At 44.2% G+C, this 21811-nt stretch overlaps 1 protein-coding gene and 1 long non-coding RNA gene across 4 annotated transcripts; one reads left to right on the plus strand and one right to left on the minus strand.

The window, feature by feature from the left end:
* Nucleotides 1-3813: 3813 nt before the first annotated feature.
* On the plus strand, nucleotides 3814-10949 carry LOC142931583 (uncharacterized). Of its 3 annotated transcripts, XM_076075576.1 has the most exons (3): nucleotides 3814-4345; nucleotides 7404-8407; nucleotides 8582-10949. In XM_076075576.1, exons 1-3 carry the CDS (start codon nucleotides 4153-4155, stop codon nucleotides 8675-8677), a joined length of 1293 nt encoding a protein of 430 aa, XP_075931691.1. In that variant the 5' UTR covers nucleotides 3814-4152; the 3' UTR covers nucleotides 8678-10949. The 3 variants fall into 3 exon arrangements, with proteins under 3 accessions (XP_075931691.1, XP_075931689.1, XP_075931690.1); XM_076075574.1 differs by having other exon boundaries at nucleotides 3815-4345; nucleotides 7404-10949; XM_076075575.1 differs by lacking the exon at nucleotides 3814-4345 and adding an exon at nucleotides 4688-5456 and having other exon boundaries at nucleotides 7404-10949.
* Nucleotides 10950-14188: 3239 nt separating this feature from the next.
* On the minus strand, nucleotides 14189-18437 carry LOC142931609 (uncharacterized). Its single transcript, XR_012947387.1, has 2 exons — nucleotides 17656-18437; nucleotides 14189-14898 (listed from the first exon to the last, which is right to left on the minus strand). It is a non-coding gene; the product is annotated as an uncharacterized LOC142931609 (long non-coding RNA).
* Nucleotides 18438-21811: the final 3374 nt, after the last annotated feature.

Below are 21811 nucleotides of genomic sequence, written 5' to 3' on the forward strand. Positions count from 1 at the left end.
TACAGCTTTATATTATTATTATTATTATTATTATTGTTTTCCATCTGTGGTTTTGACCAGTTTGCGTTTATGAAGAATGCAATGTGTTAAATTGTCAGAGATGTAATAAATAACTAAATAAATGTATTACTTGATGTAACCAAGTGAAACTGACGGGGTGACACTATTGGGTCCGGCGGACCAGTATTGAGGTGCACGGGCCTGATTAGGTGAAAAGATGCACCTGCTGGCAATTCGCGGCCGTTGTCTTTCTCTCCGCCGTCACGAGCGGCTGTGTGTGACTCGGCTCTGTCTCCGCCGCCACAAGCGGGGGTGCCGAGTCCAACTACTTCCTCTCCCACAACAAGCATAGACGTAGCGTGACGCCGCATGAGAAGTTGCGTCGTTGGCGCAGTGTCTGGGAGGCATCCGTTACGGAGGGGACAGCGTGTGTTCGGGGGAGGTTGACTCGGGTAAATATATTTAGAGTGGAAGGGTTTTTCTTTATGGATGTCGTATGTTGGGAAATTGGGTATAATTAAGAAAGATGTAATGTTGTGTGGTTTTTAGAGCTTCCTGAGCAGCTTCCAATGGTAGCTGAGGGGGAATCCAAGTGGGGGTGGCTGGGTTGCTGAACATTCGGTGGGTGGAATTACAATCTTTTTGGGTTTGTTTTCTGTTTATTGGCAGTTGTTTGTGATTACTTATGTTTTTGTTTTCATTTCTTTTCTAGTTAGTGGGACGCTGCCTTGGTTTGTTGTTTTGTTTGTTTTGCTTTAAATTGTTTGAGGCCGATCTTAGTGCACGGTCTGTGAACTCCTCCTGCCCGCTAAACCAGCTGTCACTGGTTGCTTCACACAGTTAGATTGGTATTAATAAAAGATTTATATTTGTATAACACTGCTTCCTGTGTGGACGTGCCTTTACGGTGTTTTGAATCGGATTTCTGTGGTAACGGGGGGTGCTACAGTTTGGCGCTGTGAGTAGGGTAAAATTAGGCAGTGACAGTTTGGTTGGGCCTAGTGCTGGAAGGGCAGGACTGGTGCGACGGCAATAGATTTTAGACCAAGGCAGTGGGTCTCACGAAGTCTACACAGCTACAAGAGCCGGGACAACATCAAATCCGGCCGGGGTCGTCAGCTGGCGTGGACGGTGCGAACGGTGAAGATGGAATATCTTCGAGAGGAGCTAGAGGCCCTGAAAGAGAGGGTGGTGTCAGACAAGGCAGCTATGTCGGCCTTAAAAGACATTAATGACTCCTTGAATGCACAGTTGCAACAACATGGGTCTCCTGTTGCATCCAGTGCCCCGTCTTCCCTACAACCGGAGGAAACATCAGGGGTAGTGGGGGATGGTGCTGCTGGTCCGAGGGGTAGAGAGCGTGTCATTTATGTACCAAAAGAAAAAAAGTGTCCGGTGTTTAATGGGGGGTCCTGTGCTGAGTTTTATGAGTGGTTGGATGAGATAAATGCAGTTTTGGGTTATCGTCATTTTGAGGATGCTGAGAAGGCTATGTACATTTATGACCATTTGGGAGGGGAAGCCAGACAGGAGATACGATATCGGTCTCAGAGCGAGAGGAGAGACCCTAGGCGCATTCTGGAGATTCTGAAGGAAATATTGGATTCAGCCCTATGGGGTCCCTTCAAGGTTGCACTCTGACCAGGGGAAATGCTTTGAGGCTGGGGTTGTCCAGTGTCTCTGTGGGTTGTATGGGATGAAAAAAAGTCGAACAACCCCCTATCATGCTCAGGGGAACGGACAGTGTGAGCGTTTCAATAGGACTCTACATGATCTGTTGCGTACCCTGCGCCCGGAGCAGAAAAGGAGGTGGGTTGAGTACCTTCCGGAGCTGGTGTATGCTTATAACACCACTGAACATCAGAGTACTGGCTACTCGCCGTATTTTCTCATGTTCGGGAGGGCTCCAGTGGTTCCGCTGGATGTCTGGCTGGGACAGGATAGGGAGGATTTTGACGGTAATGTGCATGAGTGGGTTGAGGAGCATCAGAGGAGGTTGGGCTGTGCCTACGCTCGGGCTAGAAAGAACATGGAGCAGGCAGCGGAAGCTCGTAAAAGGTATGCAGGCACGCCTGTAGGTGATCATCCTTTGCAACCAGGCCAATTTGTGTATGTAAGGAATCGTCAGTTTTCAGGTAGGCATAAGATTCAGGATGTGTGGCTTCCCACCCCTCACCGAGTCATAGCTCAGCTGGGTGGTGACCTGGGTGGTGACCTGCCTGTGTATTCTGTTGTCCCGATTGATTTCTCAAAACCCCAACGCAATCTACATAGAAATGAGTTGCGCGTTTGTGGTCCAGGCGTACAGATGGATGGGCAGGAACCGGGGGACCGGGGAGTTGCTGGGTCCTCACTTCCTGAGGTGGAGTCCGATTCAGACGACTCTATGCTTGCGATGGTCTGGGCCGATGGGCCGGGGGCGCAGGGGAGCATTGTGAAGGGAAAGGGGGAAGGGGAAAGAGAGAGGGAAGTTGGTTTAGAAGGGCTGTCTCCCCCCCGTCCTACGGGGGCTACCCCCTCTGTGGGCGAGGAGGGACGGAGTGCAGGTGAGAGTACACATGCCCTGCATTCACCACGGACACTGCCATCACCTGTGCCTTCGCCATTACCTCCACTTCGGAGGTCCAAGCGTGCTACTGCGGGGGTTCATTCTAACCCGCACCGGCTGCCGAGGTCTGCGGTAAGCCATCTAAGGGGGAAGGTTGATGTGGGATCTGGAGGGGACATATGCCATCAGTGGGACACTGATTGATTAAGGGGGGGGTGGATGTAACCAAGTGAAACTGACGGGGTGACACTATTGGGTCCGGCGGACCAGTAATGAGGTGCACGGGCCTGATTAGGTGAAAAGATGCACCTGCTGGCAATTCGCGGCCGTTGTCTTTCTCTCCGCCGTCACGAGCGGCTGTGTGTGACTCGGCTCTGTCTCCGCCGCCACAAGCGGGGGTGCCGAGTCCAACTACTTCCTCTCCCACAACAAGCATAGACGTAGCGTGACGCCGCATGAGAAGTTGCGTCGTTGGCGCAGTGTCTGGGAGGCATCCGTTACGGAGGGGACAGCGTGTGTTCGGGGGAGGTTGACTCGGGTAAATATATTTAGAGTGGAAGGGTTTTTCTTTATGGATGTCGTATGTTGGGAAATTGGGTATAATTAAGAAAGATGTAATGTTGTGTGTTTTTTAGAGCTTCCTGAGCAGCTTCCAATGGTAGCTGAGGGGGAATCCAAGTGGGGGTGGCTGGGTTGCTGAACATTCGGTGGGTGGAATTACAATCTTTTTGGGTTTGTTTTCTGTTTATTGGCAGTTGTTTGTGATTACTTATGTTTTTGTTTTCATTTCTTTTCTAGTTAGTGGGACGCTGCCTTGGTTTGTTGTTTTGTTTGTTTTGCTTTAAATTGTTTGAGGCCGATCTTAGTGCACGGTCTGTGAACTCCTCCTGCCCGCTAAACCAGCTGTCACTGGTTGCTTCACACAGTTAGATTGGTATTAATAAAAGATTTATATTTGTATAACACTGCTTCCTGTGTGGACGTGCCTTTACGGTGTTTTGAATCGGATTTCTGTGGTAACGGGGGGTGCTAAATAGTAAAACCTTCAGAATAAAATACAAAATAAATAGACTGACCGTCAAGGTTAAACTTCAATACATAGTATATTGATAAGCTTCCGAAATCCCCACTTGTTCTGAACGCAGCATGGTTGAGCTCGGACCAAGTGTTGATGTGTTGTGTGTAAAAATATATATATTTTACATTAGTAGTCATTTCACCGGGAAACCAACTGGGTTTTTACTTTGAAGTCCATAAACTGAAATATACCGGAAGTGATTGTCCTCACTCTGGCTAACTTGGAACAAGATGGCGTCTGCTAGAAACGGAGAGTCCTTTTTGTCTGTTATGAGAAATAGTTCGTGAGAATCAACGTTACCGATACATCTTGGTCTCTGTGTGTCCGGATAAACCATCTGAATGGACTTTTCTCTCAACGTGTTTCCTCTGACTCATCTCCCGGTAGCCTACAAAGCTATTGGAGTTAGCTTAGCATGCTAGTTGGGACGGAAGTGATCCACACAGCGCTAGTCAGAGTTTAATGAGAGCAAACGGTGTTTGTGACGCAGTTTGTGTGGAGAACAAGTTTGTGTGGTTGTGTGAAAATGTCTAAAGTCCAAATGCTGAGATGTTTAGTCAACCAGCGACTAACTGCGGCTGCTGAAGAGATATTTGGTGTGTTTGAAAGAACGATAGCAGAGTACGAGGAGGAACTCTCTCGTTCAAAAGAGGAGAACGAGCGACAACGGAAACTACTGGACGCTGTTTTCATCCCTCAGCTTCGGTTACACAGAGCAGGTTGGTTCTCTTCACTTCTTCTTCTCTCTCTGTTCTCTCTGTTTAAACTGACGTCACATCAGCCGCCAGTAAAACAGGAGAGCGGCTCTATTCTACACGTTACGGTAACTGAACTATAAACCAGTTTCACCTCATCACCAGTCCTGGTCCCTGGTCCTCTATTCTGAGAATTATCGTTAATCTTTTACACGTTTTAAACCACTGGACTGTCTGCTTCTATCAGTACTCCGACACTCGGTCGTGGATCACAGCGGTTCAGCAGAGTCCTCCACACATGGCTCCAGTCCGCCTGCAGGACCAACAACGTGGGCTTCATTCTAGGACCAGAACGATGGTATTCATCTCAACAAGCTGGGTGTACACCTGCTAGCGGCTAATTTACAGCACAATCCTGTCCACGTGACTAAATACACACACACACACGCACACACACACACACACACACTACTTCCTCTTCTTCTACGCTCTCCTGTTGTCACAGAGAGGCTGCCCATTCACACCGCATTCACAAACCATCAACAAGAACAGCCTCTGCTCCGACCGTCCCAGTGACGTTCATATTGGCTCCCAGCGCAAGTTCATCATCTACAACCTCACTTCTGTCAGCTCCATCCTGTCTCTGTGGACTCAGCCCCCCGGATATCATTACCTGGACGCCCTGATGGCCGCGGTGGAGGAATTGCTGCTCTTTACCGCCGACGCATAAAAACCAGCCTGACTAATATCGAAAATCCATCATCATTTGAACAGCTGACATTCAAACTCTCTGGTCATTTCAATTATCTACCGCCCCCCCAAAACCCAACCCTGCCTTCCTCTCCGACCTCTCTGGATTCCTCACCCAGCTCTGCTCCGTCTCACCTTCCACCCTGTTGCTCGGTGATTTCAAGATCCACATCGACTCCTCAGACTGTAAAATTGCCACAGAATTTCTGGACATGCTTAAATGCTTCAACTTCACGCAACACATCAACCCACAACCGCGGTCACACCCTGGACCTGGTCTGTTCCACTGGAGTCACCATCCACCACCTCTCCGGCTCCGACCATCTATCCATCATCATGGAGATCGACATCCCAGAACCCAAACCCACGCGCACCATCACTCTCCGTAATATCAAGTTTGTCTGCCCCTCATCCCTGTCAGCCTGTCTCACAAAACATTCTCCACACTCACCCCCTCCCTTAGCCCCTCCCCCTCAGACCTGGTCAACCTCTACAATAACACACTATCCTCCTGCCTTGATCAGCTTGCTCCTCTCAAAACCACAACTGTCTCTTTCACCTTTGCTCCCTGGTTCACCGCTGAACTCCGCTTCATGAAATCCCGGAAACGCAGACTAGAGCGACTCTCCAACCAAACCGGCCTCACAGTTCACACCCTGGCTAACAAGGAACACATACAGCAATACAAACTGCCTCTCAATACTGCTCGCTCCGGCATCAACTCCTCCTCTCTGTGATCAACTCCTCCTCCTCTCTGTGATCAACTCCTCCTCCTCTCTGTGATCAACTCCTCCTCCTCTCTGTCATCAACTCCTCCTCCTCTCTGTCATCAACTCCTCCTCCTCTCTGTCTTTAACTCCTCCTCTCTGTCATCCACAACAACTACAGACTCATCTCTAATCTCCCTTTTCTGTCTAAAACACTGGAACACACAGTTGCCCTCCAACTCAAAACCCACCTGGACTCAAACCAACTGTCTGAACCATTTCAATCACAGCACAGAAACTGATCAAAGTCACCAGTGACCTCCTCCTCTCTGTCTTTAACTCCTCTTCCTCTCTGTCTTTAACTCCTCTTCCTCTCTGTCTTTAACTCCTCTTCCTCTCTGTCTTTATCTCCTCTTCCTCTCTGTCTTTAACTCCTCTTCCTCTCTGTCTTTAACTCCTCTTCCTCTCTGTCTTTAACTCCTCTTCCTCTCTGTCTTTATCTCCTCTTCCTCTCTGTCTTTAACTCCTCTTCCTCTCTGTCTTTAACTCCTCTTCCTCTCTGTCTTTAACTCCTCTTCCTCTCTGTCTTTAACTCCTCCTCCTCTCTGTCTTTAACTCCTCCTCCTCTCCTCTGATGAACACTCCCTCAACATCCTGATACTGCTCGACCTCAGCGCAGCCTTCGACACCATCAACCACTCCATCCTCCCGTCTCGAGTCCTCCCTCCACATCACTGGCACAGCCCTCTCCTGGTTCAGATCATACCTCTCCGACCGTGAACAGTTCATCAGCATCAACAAATTCAAGTCTGACACAGCCCCAGTCTCTCACGGTGTCCCCCAAGGTTCAGTACTCGGTCCCCTCCTCTTCATCCTCTACCTGCTCCCCCTTGGCGACATCATACGCCACCACGGTCTCCAGTTCCACTGCTATGCTGACGACACCCAGCTCTACATCTCCATCAAATCCATCACCCCCACCATCCACTCCACCATCACCAACTGCCTCACAGATATAAAAACCTGGATGCAAGCAAACTTCCTCAAACTCAACAGCGACAAATCTGAAGTCCTCATCATCGAACCCAAATCACTAAACAAAGCCCACCACAACTTCTCCCTCTGCATCGATGGCTCCACTGTTCCTGCTTCCACACGTCTGTAACCGTGGTATCATTTTTGATCAAACTCTCTCCTTTGAACATCACGTCAATCACATCACAAAAACCGCCTTCTTTCATCTCAAAAACATCGCCCGTCCATGCCGCTCCCTCTCCTGCTCATCCACGGCTTCATCACTTCTGGACTGGACGACTGCAACAGCATCCTGTACGGCTCATTCACCACAATCATCAACAAACTACAATACATCCAGAACTCTGCTGCTCGTCTGCTCTCCCGCACCAGGGACCACATCACCCCAGTCCTTCAGAACCTTCACTACATACAGCAAAGAATCCAGTTCAAGATTCTTCTCATCACATAGTATAAAGCCCCCCCCGGGACTCTCTCCTCCATCAGACATTCTCTGTCACTCGCCACTTTCGCCACAGGGCCTTTACAAACAAAATGTATTATTATTACTTCCTTGTAACTTCTCTGTGTGTGTTTCCTGTTTTCTGCAGACCTTCCGCAGCTGTTGGTGAATAACGAAGAGATTCAGCAACAGGAGTGGAGCTCCAGTCTGGACCAGGAGGACCCAGACACCCCACACATTAAAGAGGAACAGGAGGAACTCTGGACCAGTCAGGAGGGAGAGCAGCTTCAAGGTCTGGAGGAGGCTGATATCAAGTTCTTATTCACTCCTGTGAAGAGTGAAGATGATGAAGAGGAAGCTCAGTCCTCACAGCTTCATCAAAGACAAACTGAACAGATGGAAATAGAAGGTGATGGAGAGGACTGTGGAGGACCAGAACCAGACAGGAACTCAGATCTAGAACCATATCCTGATAACAAGACTGGAGACTCTTCTGAACCTGAGACTGATGACTGGAATGGGACCAGAGAACCTCAGTCAGGTCTAAACTCTGTGAATAATGATGACGTTTCTGTCAGTGATTCAACGTCTAGTGCTGGTGTGAAACCATTCAGCTGCTCTCACTGTGGGAAAAGATTTGGCTGCAGATCATTTTTAAAAAGACACATGAGAACTCACACAGGAGAGAAACCATTCTGCTGCTCAATCTGTAAGAAATCGTTTGCTCAGAGTGGAGATTTACAGAAACACGTGAGAATCCACACGGGAGAGAAACCATTCGGCTGCTCAGTCTGTGGTAAAGCTTTCAGTGATGGGGGAAACCTGAAGGGACACATGAGAACCCACACAGGAGAGAAACCATTCAGCTGCTCAGTCTGTAAGAAATCTTTTACACGCAGCGATAGTTTACAGAAACACATGAGAATCCACACGGGAGAGAAACCATTAAGCTGCTCTGAGTGTGGGAAACGATTTGGATTAAATGGAACTCTGACGAGACACATGAAAATCCACATCGGAGAGAAACCATTTGGTTGCTCATTTTGTGATAAAAGATTTTTGCGCAAGGAAGATATGAAGAGACATATGATAACACATACGGGGGAGAAACCCTTCGACTGCTCAGTGTGCGGCAAGAGATTCATACAAAAGGTACAGCTGACACACCACATGAGTAATCACACAGGAGAGAAACTCTTCAGCTGCTCTGTGTGCGGTAGAGCCTTCAGTGAAAGTGGAAATCTGAAGAAACACATGAGAATCCACACGGGGGAGAAAAGATTCAACTGCAGTGTTTGTGACCAAAGATTCACTTTGATTTATCAGCTCAGGAACCACGAATGTATCGGACTTCAGTCCTCACAGCTTCACCAGAGACAGACTGAGGAGGACAGAGAGGCGGAGCCGTCAGCCATGAACTGAACAAATGGAAACAACAACATCTCATATGAGCAACGCTATGGATTTGGTTGAAACTATTCCACATACACGACTGTTTTATAACTCATTGATGAGATTACATCAACTCCAGATAAAAAAGAGGACACTGGATTGTTCCTGGATGTATCAAAAGATTTTCATAAATTAAGGTCCTATAGCTTCCAAGATTCAGTACTTTTATGGTTAGTGTTCTTCTCTTAAAGTAAACATCTGGTATGGGGTCCCACAAGGATCAATCCTGGGTCCTCTTCTTTTTCTTATTAATGTAAATGACCTAGTTTCTGTCTCCTAAACTGTATTTACTATTTCATTTGCTGATGATACCTGTCTGTTTCTATCTAAAACAAAAAAAACAATGTTGAAATTCTGATGAATAATCAACACAGAGATGTTTAGGGTGCAAAATGGTTTAGGGGGAATATCCTGTCTCTTACAGATTTTCTTATTCACTTAGTTTTTTACTTTTACGATTATTTAGTTTCTTATTACTTTTTTGTGGGTGATTTTATTTTATTTTTTTTATAGGACGAAGCCTATTAGGCTTTTGGCCTCCCTCACAGATTCTGTTATTATTGTTATTATTATTATTATTATTATCTCCTCCAGGAGGATCATGCCATCGGTCTCATATGTGAGTGCATACGTGACCTCTGTGTCTGTCCACTGATCTCTCATCCTGTTGCAGAAAGCTGCATCATGTTCTGGCTGCATGCTCAAGGACCTCTGATGGTGACTCACACGTTCTCAGATCACCTTTTACCTCATGACTGCCTGCTGACTCCTCGCTCACTACTCCTAACGGCCAGTAGGGGCCGCTAGTGGTAACACTGCTGAGTGCGTGGCCGATAAACCCAGACACTACTCACCACAGTGAGGTGGTAAGAGCTAACGGATATAACATACACAGACTGCCCACTTTGATTGTTTTCTACGTCGTGTTTGGTTTTAAACTCAAATGGCTAACGGAACTAGCAGTTCTATCTGTTCTCACACTTTGTGTGTGAGTCGTGCCACTCACCCAAAGTGTTAAGAGCTGTAAAAATGTCCGAGAACAGACATACCAGACTTATATCCACCAAAAAGAGCCTTAAATCAGCAGTGAGGGAGCATTTTGGATATAAAATGACCAGAGAGTCATGTGACCCGCTGATTAATTACACAGTTCAACCATCAAAGAGTGAAAGAAAGTTTTACTGACGATCGTCATCACAAAGATCTGAAGATCATTCATGCTTTCTAGTAGTGCTGGGCGGTATACCGGTTCAACCGGTTTTAATTTCCCGTATATGAATTTTTCATATACCGGTGCACAGCCGAAACAACTTCTGTCGCTCTTCAACAGGCAGCAAAATATATTGTTCGCCGCTGAGAGTGCTGCGGTGGGAGCTAGTTATCTTAGCTGTATTGAGAGGGAACCCTAGTCTTGGTCATAACTTTATAACAACAATTAATAACCCACAACTAACGCTCTTTAACAGGGCAAAACACCACACACAACAGTTTGTGACATAAACAATTTGTAACACTAATAATTGTACATTTATAAAATTTCACCGCCGGACTGCATGCTGGGTAAAGCTCGCTAACAGTCTGCTAACAGCTGGGAGAGGCTCTGTCGCTCCAGTGACGTTACATTAAAGAACAGAAAAGAGCGATGCAGGATGAACAAAGACTGAACAACAAAAGGTATTTAGGTCAGACACATATGCAACGCTGATTACCGTAATATGTGTGGTATTTGTTATAAATGTACGCGATAAGAAGCTGTACATGGAGGGGCTTAGGACCCAGGGGAATGTAAGTGAAGGAAACAGGAAGTGACGGAACGGAAGACACGCCACACAAACAGCTGCTCGCTGGCCGGCCGGTTCTTTTCGGCGTTAATTAATTAATTAAACATTATGATGCCTTCAGGCTCTGCTCAGTGAACATGAGTACTGGCTGAAGGTACATTATAACGTTATCATGATGTGTTCACATGTAATCTGTAAAATGTAGTTTTGGTGATAAACTTGAATAAATCCAGTAGTTTGAAGTAGATGTTTATGAATATGAAATAGACAGAGATGAATTATGAGCTGTTTAACTTCTAACATGAGCTCTAAGAACATTATTATACTTATTTTATTTAAGAAATAAAAGGACAGATTTGAAGTTCTCTGTTCATAGGTTTTGTGTATATTCTATAACTGGACGATCAAAAGTGACTTTTCTGTTGACATGTAACACAATAAATGGACTGTTTACATGTTAATGTGCGTCTGTTTGTGTTTGTGTCTGAAGAGACGCGTGATCACTCACACGAGAGAAACCATTTAGTTGCTCAGTTTGTGATAAAAAGTTTGCCGAAAAACACCGATGACAGAGCACATGGTGGTCCACACGAGAGAAACGCTTCAGTTGCAGTGTTTGTAACAAAGTCTTTGCCTGGCAACGACAGATCAGCAGCCATAAATGTGTTGGAACACCTGTCCTCATTAATGACGTCATCAGTGACCTGTCCTCATTAATGACGTCATCAGTGACCTCTCCTCATTAATGACGTCATCAGTGACCTGGCCTCATTAATGACGTCATCAGTGACCTCGCCTCATTAATGACGTCATCAGTGACCTGGCCTCATTAATGACGTCATCAGTGACCTCGCCTCATTAATGACGTCATCAGTGACCTCGCCTCATTAATGACGTCATCAGTGACCTCATTAATGACGTCATCAGTGACCTCATTAATGACGTCATCAGTGAATTCTGTCTGCAGTCAACGTGGCCTTCCTGAAGAACATCAGAGGTCGTGACATGTTGGGACATGTTGAGCTTATTTCTTTGTTTTGGTCACACAGTAGAAACTTTCATAAGAAATGTTGACCGTGTTTCTGCTCTGACATGATACTTTTATGCTTTTATGTGGAAAAAGACGTCTCATCCGGAGCTTCCTATTAGGATACAGTTACTCTGTTGGGCTTTTGCACTGGTTGCCGGTGGTGATTGGGACACCGTGAGGAGTGAAGGGGGGGAGGAGCTTTATGTTCTACTGAGCTACCTGTCAACGTTATTAGTTATTTATAATTAGTTATAAAAACGTGACTCCAATAGATGAAATGTCATCGGAGAGAACAGACGAACGCCTTGATATTGTTTTTATGTGTAAAGAAGGAGCAGTTTTGACATATTTTTTCAGAAGATTGTAAATCTCCTCTCCTCTCTAGCAGTGATGTCATCCTCTCTAGTTCTGAACATTCCATCCAATACACGCCCATTAAAAAACCTGGAACAGTCTGAAAGCTTCACGCTACGTAAAAAACATTTTTCAGCCTTGTTGTTTGCAGGCACACTGAACAATATCTAACCTTTGTTATTGTCTGCAGTCAAAACAGTCTCATTAGTTTCCACAAACAAAAGTCAAGTACCTTAACTCCTAAAACACAAAGGACAACATTACATTACAGTCATTCAGCAGACGCTTTTATCCAAAGCGACATACAATTCAGATTCTATCACACCGTAGGCACAGCTACGGGAGACATTGACATGCGACTAGTAGAGCCGGAGATCGAACCGCCGATCCTCTGATTGAAGAACAGCCCTGCTCTGCAGCGTCCATAACCGTCGTCTACTGGAGAGTTATGGGTCTTCCCCTTTAGCTTTGTTCGTACTCCGTAGAGCTCAAACTCCGAGCATCAACGGAGCCGTTTGTTCTCTCTGAGCTGCTTTATTCTCTGAAACTCCAGAGGATGAAGAATCAAAAAGACGAGTGTAACTCAAAGATCTGAACATAGACTGAAGGTGTAACCGACATAAGGAGGGATTGTTATTATCTGTAAACTCATATCTCATATTCATAAACTACTTTATTTCCTTAATACAAACCCTGTAAAGAAACAAGTCAAGTATTAAATGTATTATGAAGAACAAAGGTTGAATATCCTGTAAACTATTTGATTTTGGCTGCAAAATACTTTTTACTATGATGTAGTTTTTAAGTCTTCCTGTTTCTAAAGCTTCTAAAAATGAATTGTTTTACTTTGTAAAATCCTTTGACATGTAAATATTTTTTATCAGTGAACTATTTGTGACAGTCACGTGATCCGAGTGAGCTATACAAATTCAAAGGTGCATTACGTCATTTTCCGAGGCGTGCGCCGGCTTCAGTAAAAAGTGTTTGTCCACCAGAAGCCCGTGTTCTCTTTTGGTTCTTATAATCAAACAAGTCCAGTTATCATCATTGATCAATGATTCATCTCACTAATCAATACTCAGTGCTACCGTTTAATTTTCTTTATTGGTTGACTGAATCTGTGGTCGAGACTCAAAATATTCAATGTATGTACAAATATTCATTCACAATTCAAATATACGCAATATGTTTGGGGTGGCTTGTTTAAGGATGTCATTACGGGTTTGAGAGGCTCCGCCCACTGGCTGACTGAAGGCTCCTCCCCCTCCTCCTGACAGTCAGAGCTGAGGAAACAATACTCTCAATATGACTTTTTATGACATACTATACTATGACTTTTAACCACATGCTATACTTTGACCTTTTTAAATAACTTTTTAATTATATATTATGAATTTAAATCCAATTCCATTTCATTTGTTTATTGCAATATCACAAATCACAACTTTGTCCTCAGAGAGTTTTACAGTCCTCATACAACGTCTGTCGGACCCTCGCATCAGAAAATGAAAACTGCCCCAAAAGAATAAGAAGAAATGTCAGCGAGAGCAACAGAGGGATCTTTATCCCAGGATGGACAGACGATTACAACATAGTCAAGTCAAACAGGGGTTTTCTTTTATGTAAATAGGAACAATATAAATAACTGAAAGGAATTTAAACTAATGGTAAATAAAATAATAAATGAAGTAATTGATACTGAGTAGGGCTGCAACAACGAATCGATAAAATTCGATTATTAAAAGAGTTGGCAACGAATTTCATTATCGATTCGTTGTGTCGCGCGACTATTACGCCACTCAATAAGTCGCGGAGATGTTTGAGTATAAAAAAAAAAGTTGAGTTGAGCGCGGGCAGAGCAGAGTACGTGTTGTGGAAGTCACAGATATCCCGGGAAACTATGTCTGGTTCATAACATTGTCCAGAGGAGCTCCATGGATTTTATCGAGCTGTGTTCACTGTGTCTAGTGAGCCACACGTCGCTGTTTACTACAGCTGTATGAACACAAAATAAACTGATTTGGCTGTGATTTAACGGCAATAAACCGACAAAAAGGGACTGTTGGAGCTATTTATTTGATATTCTATTTTGTTATTTCATTTATAAGTAGTATTGTTTAATTATTGTAGATGTTTTATATATTAAGATTATTTTTCTCTTTAATAGTAATTTGTTTAGTTATATTGTTTTTTGGGTAATTACTGTGGGCACCTGTTGCTATATATATGAGTAGAAGGATAGGACCAGCATGCACCGGGGTGGGCGTATAGTTTTTACCAGCATATCACATCACAGGAGAGACAGCACGACAGGAGTTTTTGTTAGTTCGTTTGTTTGTTCGTTTATTTGCTTTATTCAATAAACACAAAAATCGGAATCCTGCATGGACAATCCACTCTCTTCTGGCTGCGTAAGAATACCGACCACGGTGCATCAGTGGCGTTTGATTATTGTTTGTTTAAATTGGATTAAGTCGACAAATGGCCACTACATAAAGTAAAAACTACGCCCTTGGACTCAAAGGACCGATCCCTCATCGTTGGACATTGGATCGTTTTGGATTTCGTATGGATGATCAAAGAGGATTGTTTCATTCATCACTCTTGGATTCAACGTCAGCGGGACAACTGCTTTGGAGCGGATCAACAAAGCGCTGAAACATCTCAGAAGAAACGGGTACGTGATACGACTGCCGTATAGGAAGACGGTGAAACGAGTGGAGTTTAAAAGTCCGTATTCACAGTGATGTACATGCTTCTGGATGTTTAAACCTGACTGCGTTGAATCGCTACAAATGAACATTGCGCAACACCCGCGCACCACTATCGGCGGCTTTCATTCATTAAAAAACCCGACTTCAGTGTGTGTGTGTGGTGAATTGGACCTGATCGGCCTGTTAGCACCGTTGCTGTTTTTTGCTGCACTTTACCTGCATTCACGTCCGACGGATTTGATTGATGTGCGACAAACAGTTTGGAAGAAGTGTTCAAAATGTCTGACGTTCAGTCGAAGGATGTTGAAACGCCTTCAGCAAGAAGAGACATTAAAATGACTTCTAAAGGCTTTGAGTTCTACACGGAAATGTACCAGCAAAAAAGGACTGCAAAATGCAAACAAGCCAAAAAGTGTTTGAGAAACATAAGTGCATTAATGACTTCCAATGAAAATGTAAATTCAGTGAATGCTGAGCTTTCTATGTTCATCAAGTGTTACCAAGATGCAAATGACATGCATACATCTTTTGTGAGCTTACCTTTACCTCAAGATGAAGTTACAAGGCAAAATCAGTACTTCAAAGAAAAAATGACAATGTTCTGTGACTTCACTGAAAAGGTAAAATGCTGGCTGTCTGAAATGGGTCACCCATATGTGCAGCCAAATAAAGACTCTCTCGACGACCAAAGTGTTGCAGATGAAATAAACCCTGAAGATAGTGCTTCTAATGTGTCAAGTGTAAAGAGGACATCTGTAAAGACACATTCCCAGCTATCACGGATTTCATCAACATCATCTGCACGCATTAGAGCTGAGGCCGACAAGGCAGCACTGACGGAGCGTGTTGCTGCTCTAAAAAGGAAACATTTAATAGAAGCTCAAGAGGAAAAGTTGAAGAAAGAAAAAGAACAATTGGAACTTGAAACGGAATTGGCAGCTACAAATGCAAAGCTTCATGTCTTGGAAATCAATTCATCCCAGCGTGGCTCAAAATGTTCGGACGGAATGAACTCTTATTTTGAAAGGAACAAATCCAAAGAAGCAAGACAATTGAATCCCCATGCCTACACCTTTGTTCCTGTTAAAGTGGATGCTATTTCTGTGTCTGATCCCATAACACAACCACAAGTTGTTAGGCCTAAACAAAGGTCAAACACACAAATTGATGAGATGCTATTAAAGACTGATGCTCCAGTTCAAGCAACACAAACTGTGAATGAAAATCAAGCAGGACTTGTGCAACCTCAACCCCATCAGAATGACATTGTAAATGTGATGCAAAGACAAAATGACATCGCTGCTCTGCTGGTCCAGCAAAATCTGTGCTCTGTCCTTCCTGTAAGAAATATTCCTGTGTTTGATGGAGACCCTCTTCATTACAGGTCTTTCATCAGAGCTTTTGAGAATGGAGTGGAGGAGAAGACAACTAATTGGAGTGACTGTTTACACTTTCTCGAACAATACACCAGGGGGCAGCCAAGAGACTTGGTGTGCAGTTGTCAACATCTACCTTCAGATCAGGGATACCACCAAGCCAAAAATCTTCTAGCAGAGCACTTTGGAAACGAATACAAAATTGCATCTGCGTATATGGAAAAGATTCTCAGCTGGACGCCTGTTAAAAGTGAAGATATTAAAGCATTGCAATCTTTTTCCCTGTTTCTTCGAGGATGCTCAAATCTAACAGAGCAAATGATGCATATGAAGGAACTGGACCTACCATCTAATATGAGGAGCATCATCTTGAAACTTCCTTATAAATTAAGGGAACGGTGGAGAAATGTTGCTTGTGATCTGCAAGAGCGAAGTGGCCAGAGAGCACTGTTTAAGGATCTTGTTGCTTTCATTGAAAAACAAGTCAGAATTGCCTCAGATCCACTTTTTGGCAACATTCAGGACTCACAACCTACCAACTTGAAGGTCCCCAACGTTAGTCACTTGAAGCAAAGGAAAAAAGGAAGCAGCTTTGCCACCAACGTTACTGCAGTAAAAGGAGTCATCACTCAGTACACAGGAAACAAGACTAAGTCTTCCTCTAACAACTGTCTGTTTTGTACACAAAGTTGTCACACATTGGATAAATGCTCACAGTTTAAAGTGAAAGGACATCGTGATAAAATCAACTTTATCAAGGAACAGGGTATTTGTTTTGGTTGCCTGAAAGTAGGCCACACAAGCAAAGACTGCAGGAGTCGCTTGGATTGCAATGTGTGTCACCAAAAGCACCCAGGAGTCCTTCACATAGAGTGGCAAGATAAAAGAACAACCTTTCAACAAGCCCAACAGTCTGTGAGCCCTCCAAGTGTCTCAACCACCATGACTCAGACCTGCGGCCATATTGGGGCTGGTTATGAAGATAATTCCATCTTTTCTATTGTCGCTGTCAAAGTCAAGAGCCAGAGGGGTAACAAAACGGTGCAGACATATGCCTTCTTGGATCCAGGGAGTTCCGGCACATTCTGTACAGAGAACTTGGCAAGAAAACTGAACTTGAAGGGTAAAAAGACCAGTATTCTGCTGAGAACAATGAGTCAAAAGAAGATTGTAAATGCACATATTCTGTCAGGTCTTGAAGTGTCTGGTATGAGCACAAATGATTTCATTGAGTTACCTGATGTTCTAACTCAAAAGAGCATGCCTGTTTCTATACTCAACGTTCCACGAGAGGAGGATCTTGATCAATGGTCTTATCTCAAGGATGTTAAGCTCCACGACATTGACGCAAGTGTTGAGCTACTAATTGGAACTGATGCTCCAAAAGTAATGGAGCCTTGGGAGCTGATAAACAGCCAGGATGAAGGACCTTATGCGGTCAGAACCAGAGTTGGTTGGGTCATTAATGGTCCACTTCGCGGCGGAAGCAGTAGGAGTAAGAGTGGCTGCCCTGCTGTAACAGCCAACCGAATATCTGTGGAACATCTGCAAGGAATGCTGGTTAAACAGTATAACCATGACTTTAATGAGAGATCAGAGGAGCAGATTGAAATGTCCAGAGAAGACATCAAGTTCATGAATGTTATGAGCAACACAACAGTATTAACTGGAGACCATTACTGTATTGACTTACCTTTCAGACAGGAAAATTCTGTCTTGCCTAACAATCGCTGTGTTGCAGAACAGCGCCTCCGAAGCCTGAAAAGAAAATTTGTCAAGAATGTTCCATTTAAGGAGGAATACACCGCATTCCTAAACAACATGATAACTCGAGGATATGCCGAGATGGTACCTGCTGATCAACTCGAACAAAGTGATGGAGAGGTGTGGTATATCCCTCATCATGGAGTCTATCATCCCAGAAAAGGCAAACTGAGAGTTGTTTTTGATTGTGGAGCAACTTTTAAAGGGACATCACTGAACTGCCAGCTCTTGCAGGGACCTGATCTTACTAACACTCTTATTGGAGTCCTCGTCCGATTTAGGCAAGAGCCCGTTGCAGTAATGGCCGACATCCAAGCCATGTTTCATCAAGTTCATGTCTCAGAAAAGCACATCAACTTTCTCCGCTTCCTCTGGTGGTCTGATGGTGACACTGCACAGTCTCCACTGGAGTATCGGATGAAAGTACATCTGTTCGGAGCTGTATCCTCACCAAGTTGTGCAAATTATGCTTTGAGGAGAACTGCAGATGATAATGTCCAACATTTCCCTCCAGAAGTGACAAATACAGTCAGACATAATTTTTATGTGGATGACTGCCTGAAATCCATGGCGTCAGAGGAGGAGGCACTGCAAATGATCAAAGATTTGAATGCTCTCTGTCATAAAGGAGGATTCAATCTTTCAAGATGGATCAGCAACAGCCGCACAGTGCTGCTGTCAATCGCTGAGGACAAAAGACCAAAAGAAATGGTGGAATTGGATTTGGATACAGACCAACTTCCAATGGAGCGAGCACTAGGACTAGAGTGGTGCATTGAAACTGACAAGTTCAAGTTCAGGACATCATTACAAGAACAGCCAAACACCAGAAGAGGCATTTTGTCAGTGGTCAGCTCACTTTATGACCCTTTGGGATTTCTAGCCCCATTCAGTATGCCAGCCAAGCTGTTACTGCAGGAGCTTTGTAGGAGAAACCTGGGGTGGGATGATGCTATTCCCCACTCTTTCTCTGAACAATGGTCTAATTGGCTTGAGGACCTGAAAAGGATGTCTGAGTTCAAAGTGGACCGCTGTATTAAACCCAGAGACTTTGGAGAACCTGCTACAGCACAACTTCACCATTTTTCGGATGCCAGTCAAGTTGGCTATGGAACTGTGTCTTATGTGAGATTGGAAACTGATGATGAAGTACATGTTGCATTTCTCTTGGGAAAGGCCAGAGTTGCTCCACTAAAGCAGACCACAATTCCTCGACTGGAACTTACAGCCGCAGTTCTTGCTGTTCGTGTGGATAAAATGCTTCGGAAAGAGTTGCAACTCAAGCTGGAGAAGTCGGTCTTCTGGACGGACAGCACAACAGTCCTTAAGTATATCTCTAGTGAAACCAGACGATTCCACACTTTTGTGGCAAACAGAACCTCTTTCATCAGAGAAGCAGCAGATGTGGATCAGTGGAGATATGTGGGTTCCAAGGAGAATCCAGCAGATGAAGCATCAAGAGGAATGAGAGCTCAGGATTTCCTGAAAAGCAGGAGATGGATAAATGGACCTGAGTTTCTCTATCATTCAAAGAAGGAGTGGCCTAAACTGGATGTGAAGCTTGATGTGATTTCTGCAGATGACCCAGAGGTCAAAAGGGACTTAATGGTAAATGCTATCATCAAGGATTTGGAAAATGCCACCAACCACCTGATCTACTATTTTTCATCTTGGACTAGACTAAAAACATCTGTCGCTTGGTTTCTGAAGGTCAAGGAACTTCTCCTGTTATTGGGACAGAAGAGAAAGGAGTTTTGTGCTTCTGCAGGCATCAGGAAAGATAATCTGAAGAATCAGGAGCATGAAGTGGAAAGAAAAGTTCAAAGCTTTAAAGCCACACTCAAAGGACAAAGCCTAACACCTGAAGATCTTGCTAAGGCAGAGCAGTCAATCATTCAATATGTACAACGACACAAGTTCAAAGCTGAAATTGCCTCACTGAAAGGATGCTTTAAAAACGTCCCCAAAGAAAGTCCGCTGTACAAACTGGACCCAGTAATGGATGATGAAATCCTCAGAGTTGGTGGTCGGCTAAGTAAAGCAGCACTGCCAGCAGAATTCAAACATCCAGTCATTTTGTCCAAAGACCTGCATGTATCCACGCTGATTTTGCGCCATATCCATCATCAGCTGGGACATGCTGGAAGAAATCACATGCTGTCAAGGTCACGGCAAAAGTACTGGATCATTAATGCAAACTCTGCTGCCAGGAAAGTCATATCTGATTGTGTTGTTTGTAGACGCAACAGAGGAAAGCTTGGTGAACAGAAGATGGCAGACTTGCCGGAGGAGAGAGTGCTGCCTGATAAAGCTCCTTTTACAAATGTTGAGGTTGAAGCAATTCTAAATGACAGACCCATCACAAAAGTCTCAGATGACCCAGATGACCTCGAAGCTCTCACACCAAACCACATTCTAATGTTAAAGGGCAAACCAATCATGCCACCAGGACTATTCGATCAAAGTGATCTATACAGCAGGAAAAGGTGGAAGCAAATACAGTACATGGCTGAACTCTTTTGGAAGAGATGGATCTCTGAGTACCTACCTATGTTGCAAGAGAGACAAAAATGGACAAGGCCAAGAAGAAGCCTCACTGCTGGAGACATTGTCCTTGTTGCGGACACCACAGCTCCAAGAGGATCTTGGATAATGGGGAAAGTTTTGGATGCAAGACCAGATACAAAGGGGCTGGTGCGGTCTGTGCGACTTCAAACCAGGACCAGCATTCTGGAGAGGCCGGTGACGAAGCTCTGTCTGCTATTGGAAGCAGCAGACTAAACATTATGGACTGATGTTTTCTCCACCTCTATCTTTCTCTACCTCTATTTTCTCTCTCTCTAATCTTTCTCTTCTTGTTTGTTGTAGGTGTCAAGAAGAAGATTAACTTTAGGTCATGTTTATTGTAGGAATAGCTCGTTTGAGAATAATAATTGTGATATTATGCACAATTAGGGGCCGGAATGTTGGAGCTATTTATTTGATATTGTATTTTGTTATTTCATTTATAAGTAGTATTGTTTAATTATTGTAGATGTTTTATATATTAAGATTATTTTTCTCTTTAATAGTAATTTGTTTAGTTATATTGTTTTTTGGGTAATTACTGTGGGCACCTGTTGCTATATATATGAGTAGAAGGATAGGACCAGCATGCACCGGGGTGGGCGTATAGTTTTTACCAGCATATCACATCACAGGAGAGACAGCACGACAGGAGTTTTTGTTAGTTCGTTTGTTTGTTCGTTTATTTGCTTTATTCAATAAACACAAAAATCGGAATCCTGCATGGACAATCCACTCTCTTCTGGCTGCGTAAGAATACCGACCACGGTGCATCAGTGGCGTTTGATTATTGTTTGTTTAAATTGGATTAAGTCGACAAATGGCCACTACAGGGACTCTAAAATAACTACGTAATGATGCCGATTTGTAGGCTACTTGTCTTCTCAATGGATCGGATGGATCGGTGCTAGGCTAAGCTAACATTGTAGCAGCTCCACCAACACTCAGAATAACATCATCTAGACGTAAATACGGCAGCGTCTATTCACTGTTTGTACCATATGGTTTACACACACACATGTATACACATAGTTTGGTCCGGTCTCTATTGATATGAGGTATCGTAGAGCTCTGGGTGAACACAGACGGCTACAGGATTTATTTCCTGATTCAACAAAGGCAGGAAGTCAGTGATGACAGGAGAAACATCTCAACGCTGATAGGCTATCGCGCTGGGGCGAAGTCATCCAAGGTGTGGGAGCATTTCACACTAAATAAATCGAAAAAGTGTGTTAATTGAAAGATATGCAAAAGCGACATGGCATGGCACGGGAGCACCACGGTGATGATTCAGCACCTAAAAGTGAGGAAGTGAAGTGAGGTGAAGTGAGGAACGTGACGTCCCTCCAGCAGCTCTTCTGGTGCTGGTGTTTACTAGTTATCCAGCTTGACAAGCATGACAAGTTAGCGTTAGCTCGTTAATAGTAGTAAAGCAGGGGTGGTATAGTTTTCAAGACTAAAGACACGTTTTTATTCACTCGCCTTTTTTGGCCCATTAATATCCGATTCATCGGTTAATC

The sequence above is a fragment of the Anarhichas minor genome, unplaced genomic scaffold (genome assembly GCF_050575085.1).
Source record: "Anarhichas minor isolate MPS153535 unplaced genomic scaffold, ASM5057508v1 ptg000053l, whole genome shotgun sequence".
Lineage (NCBI taxonomy): Eukaryota > Metazoa > Chordata > Actinopteri > Perciformes > Anarhichadidae > Anarhichas > Anarhichas minor.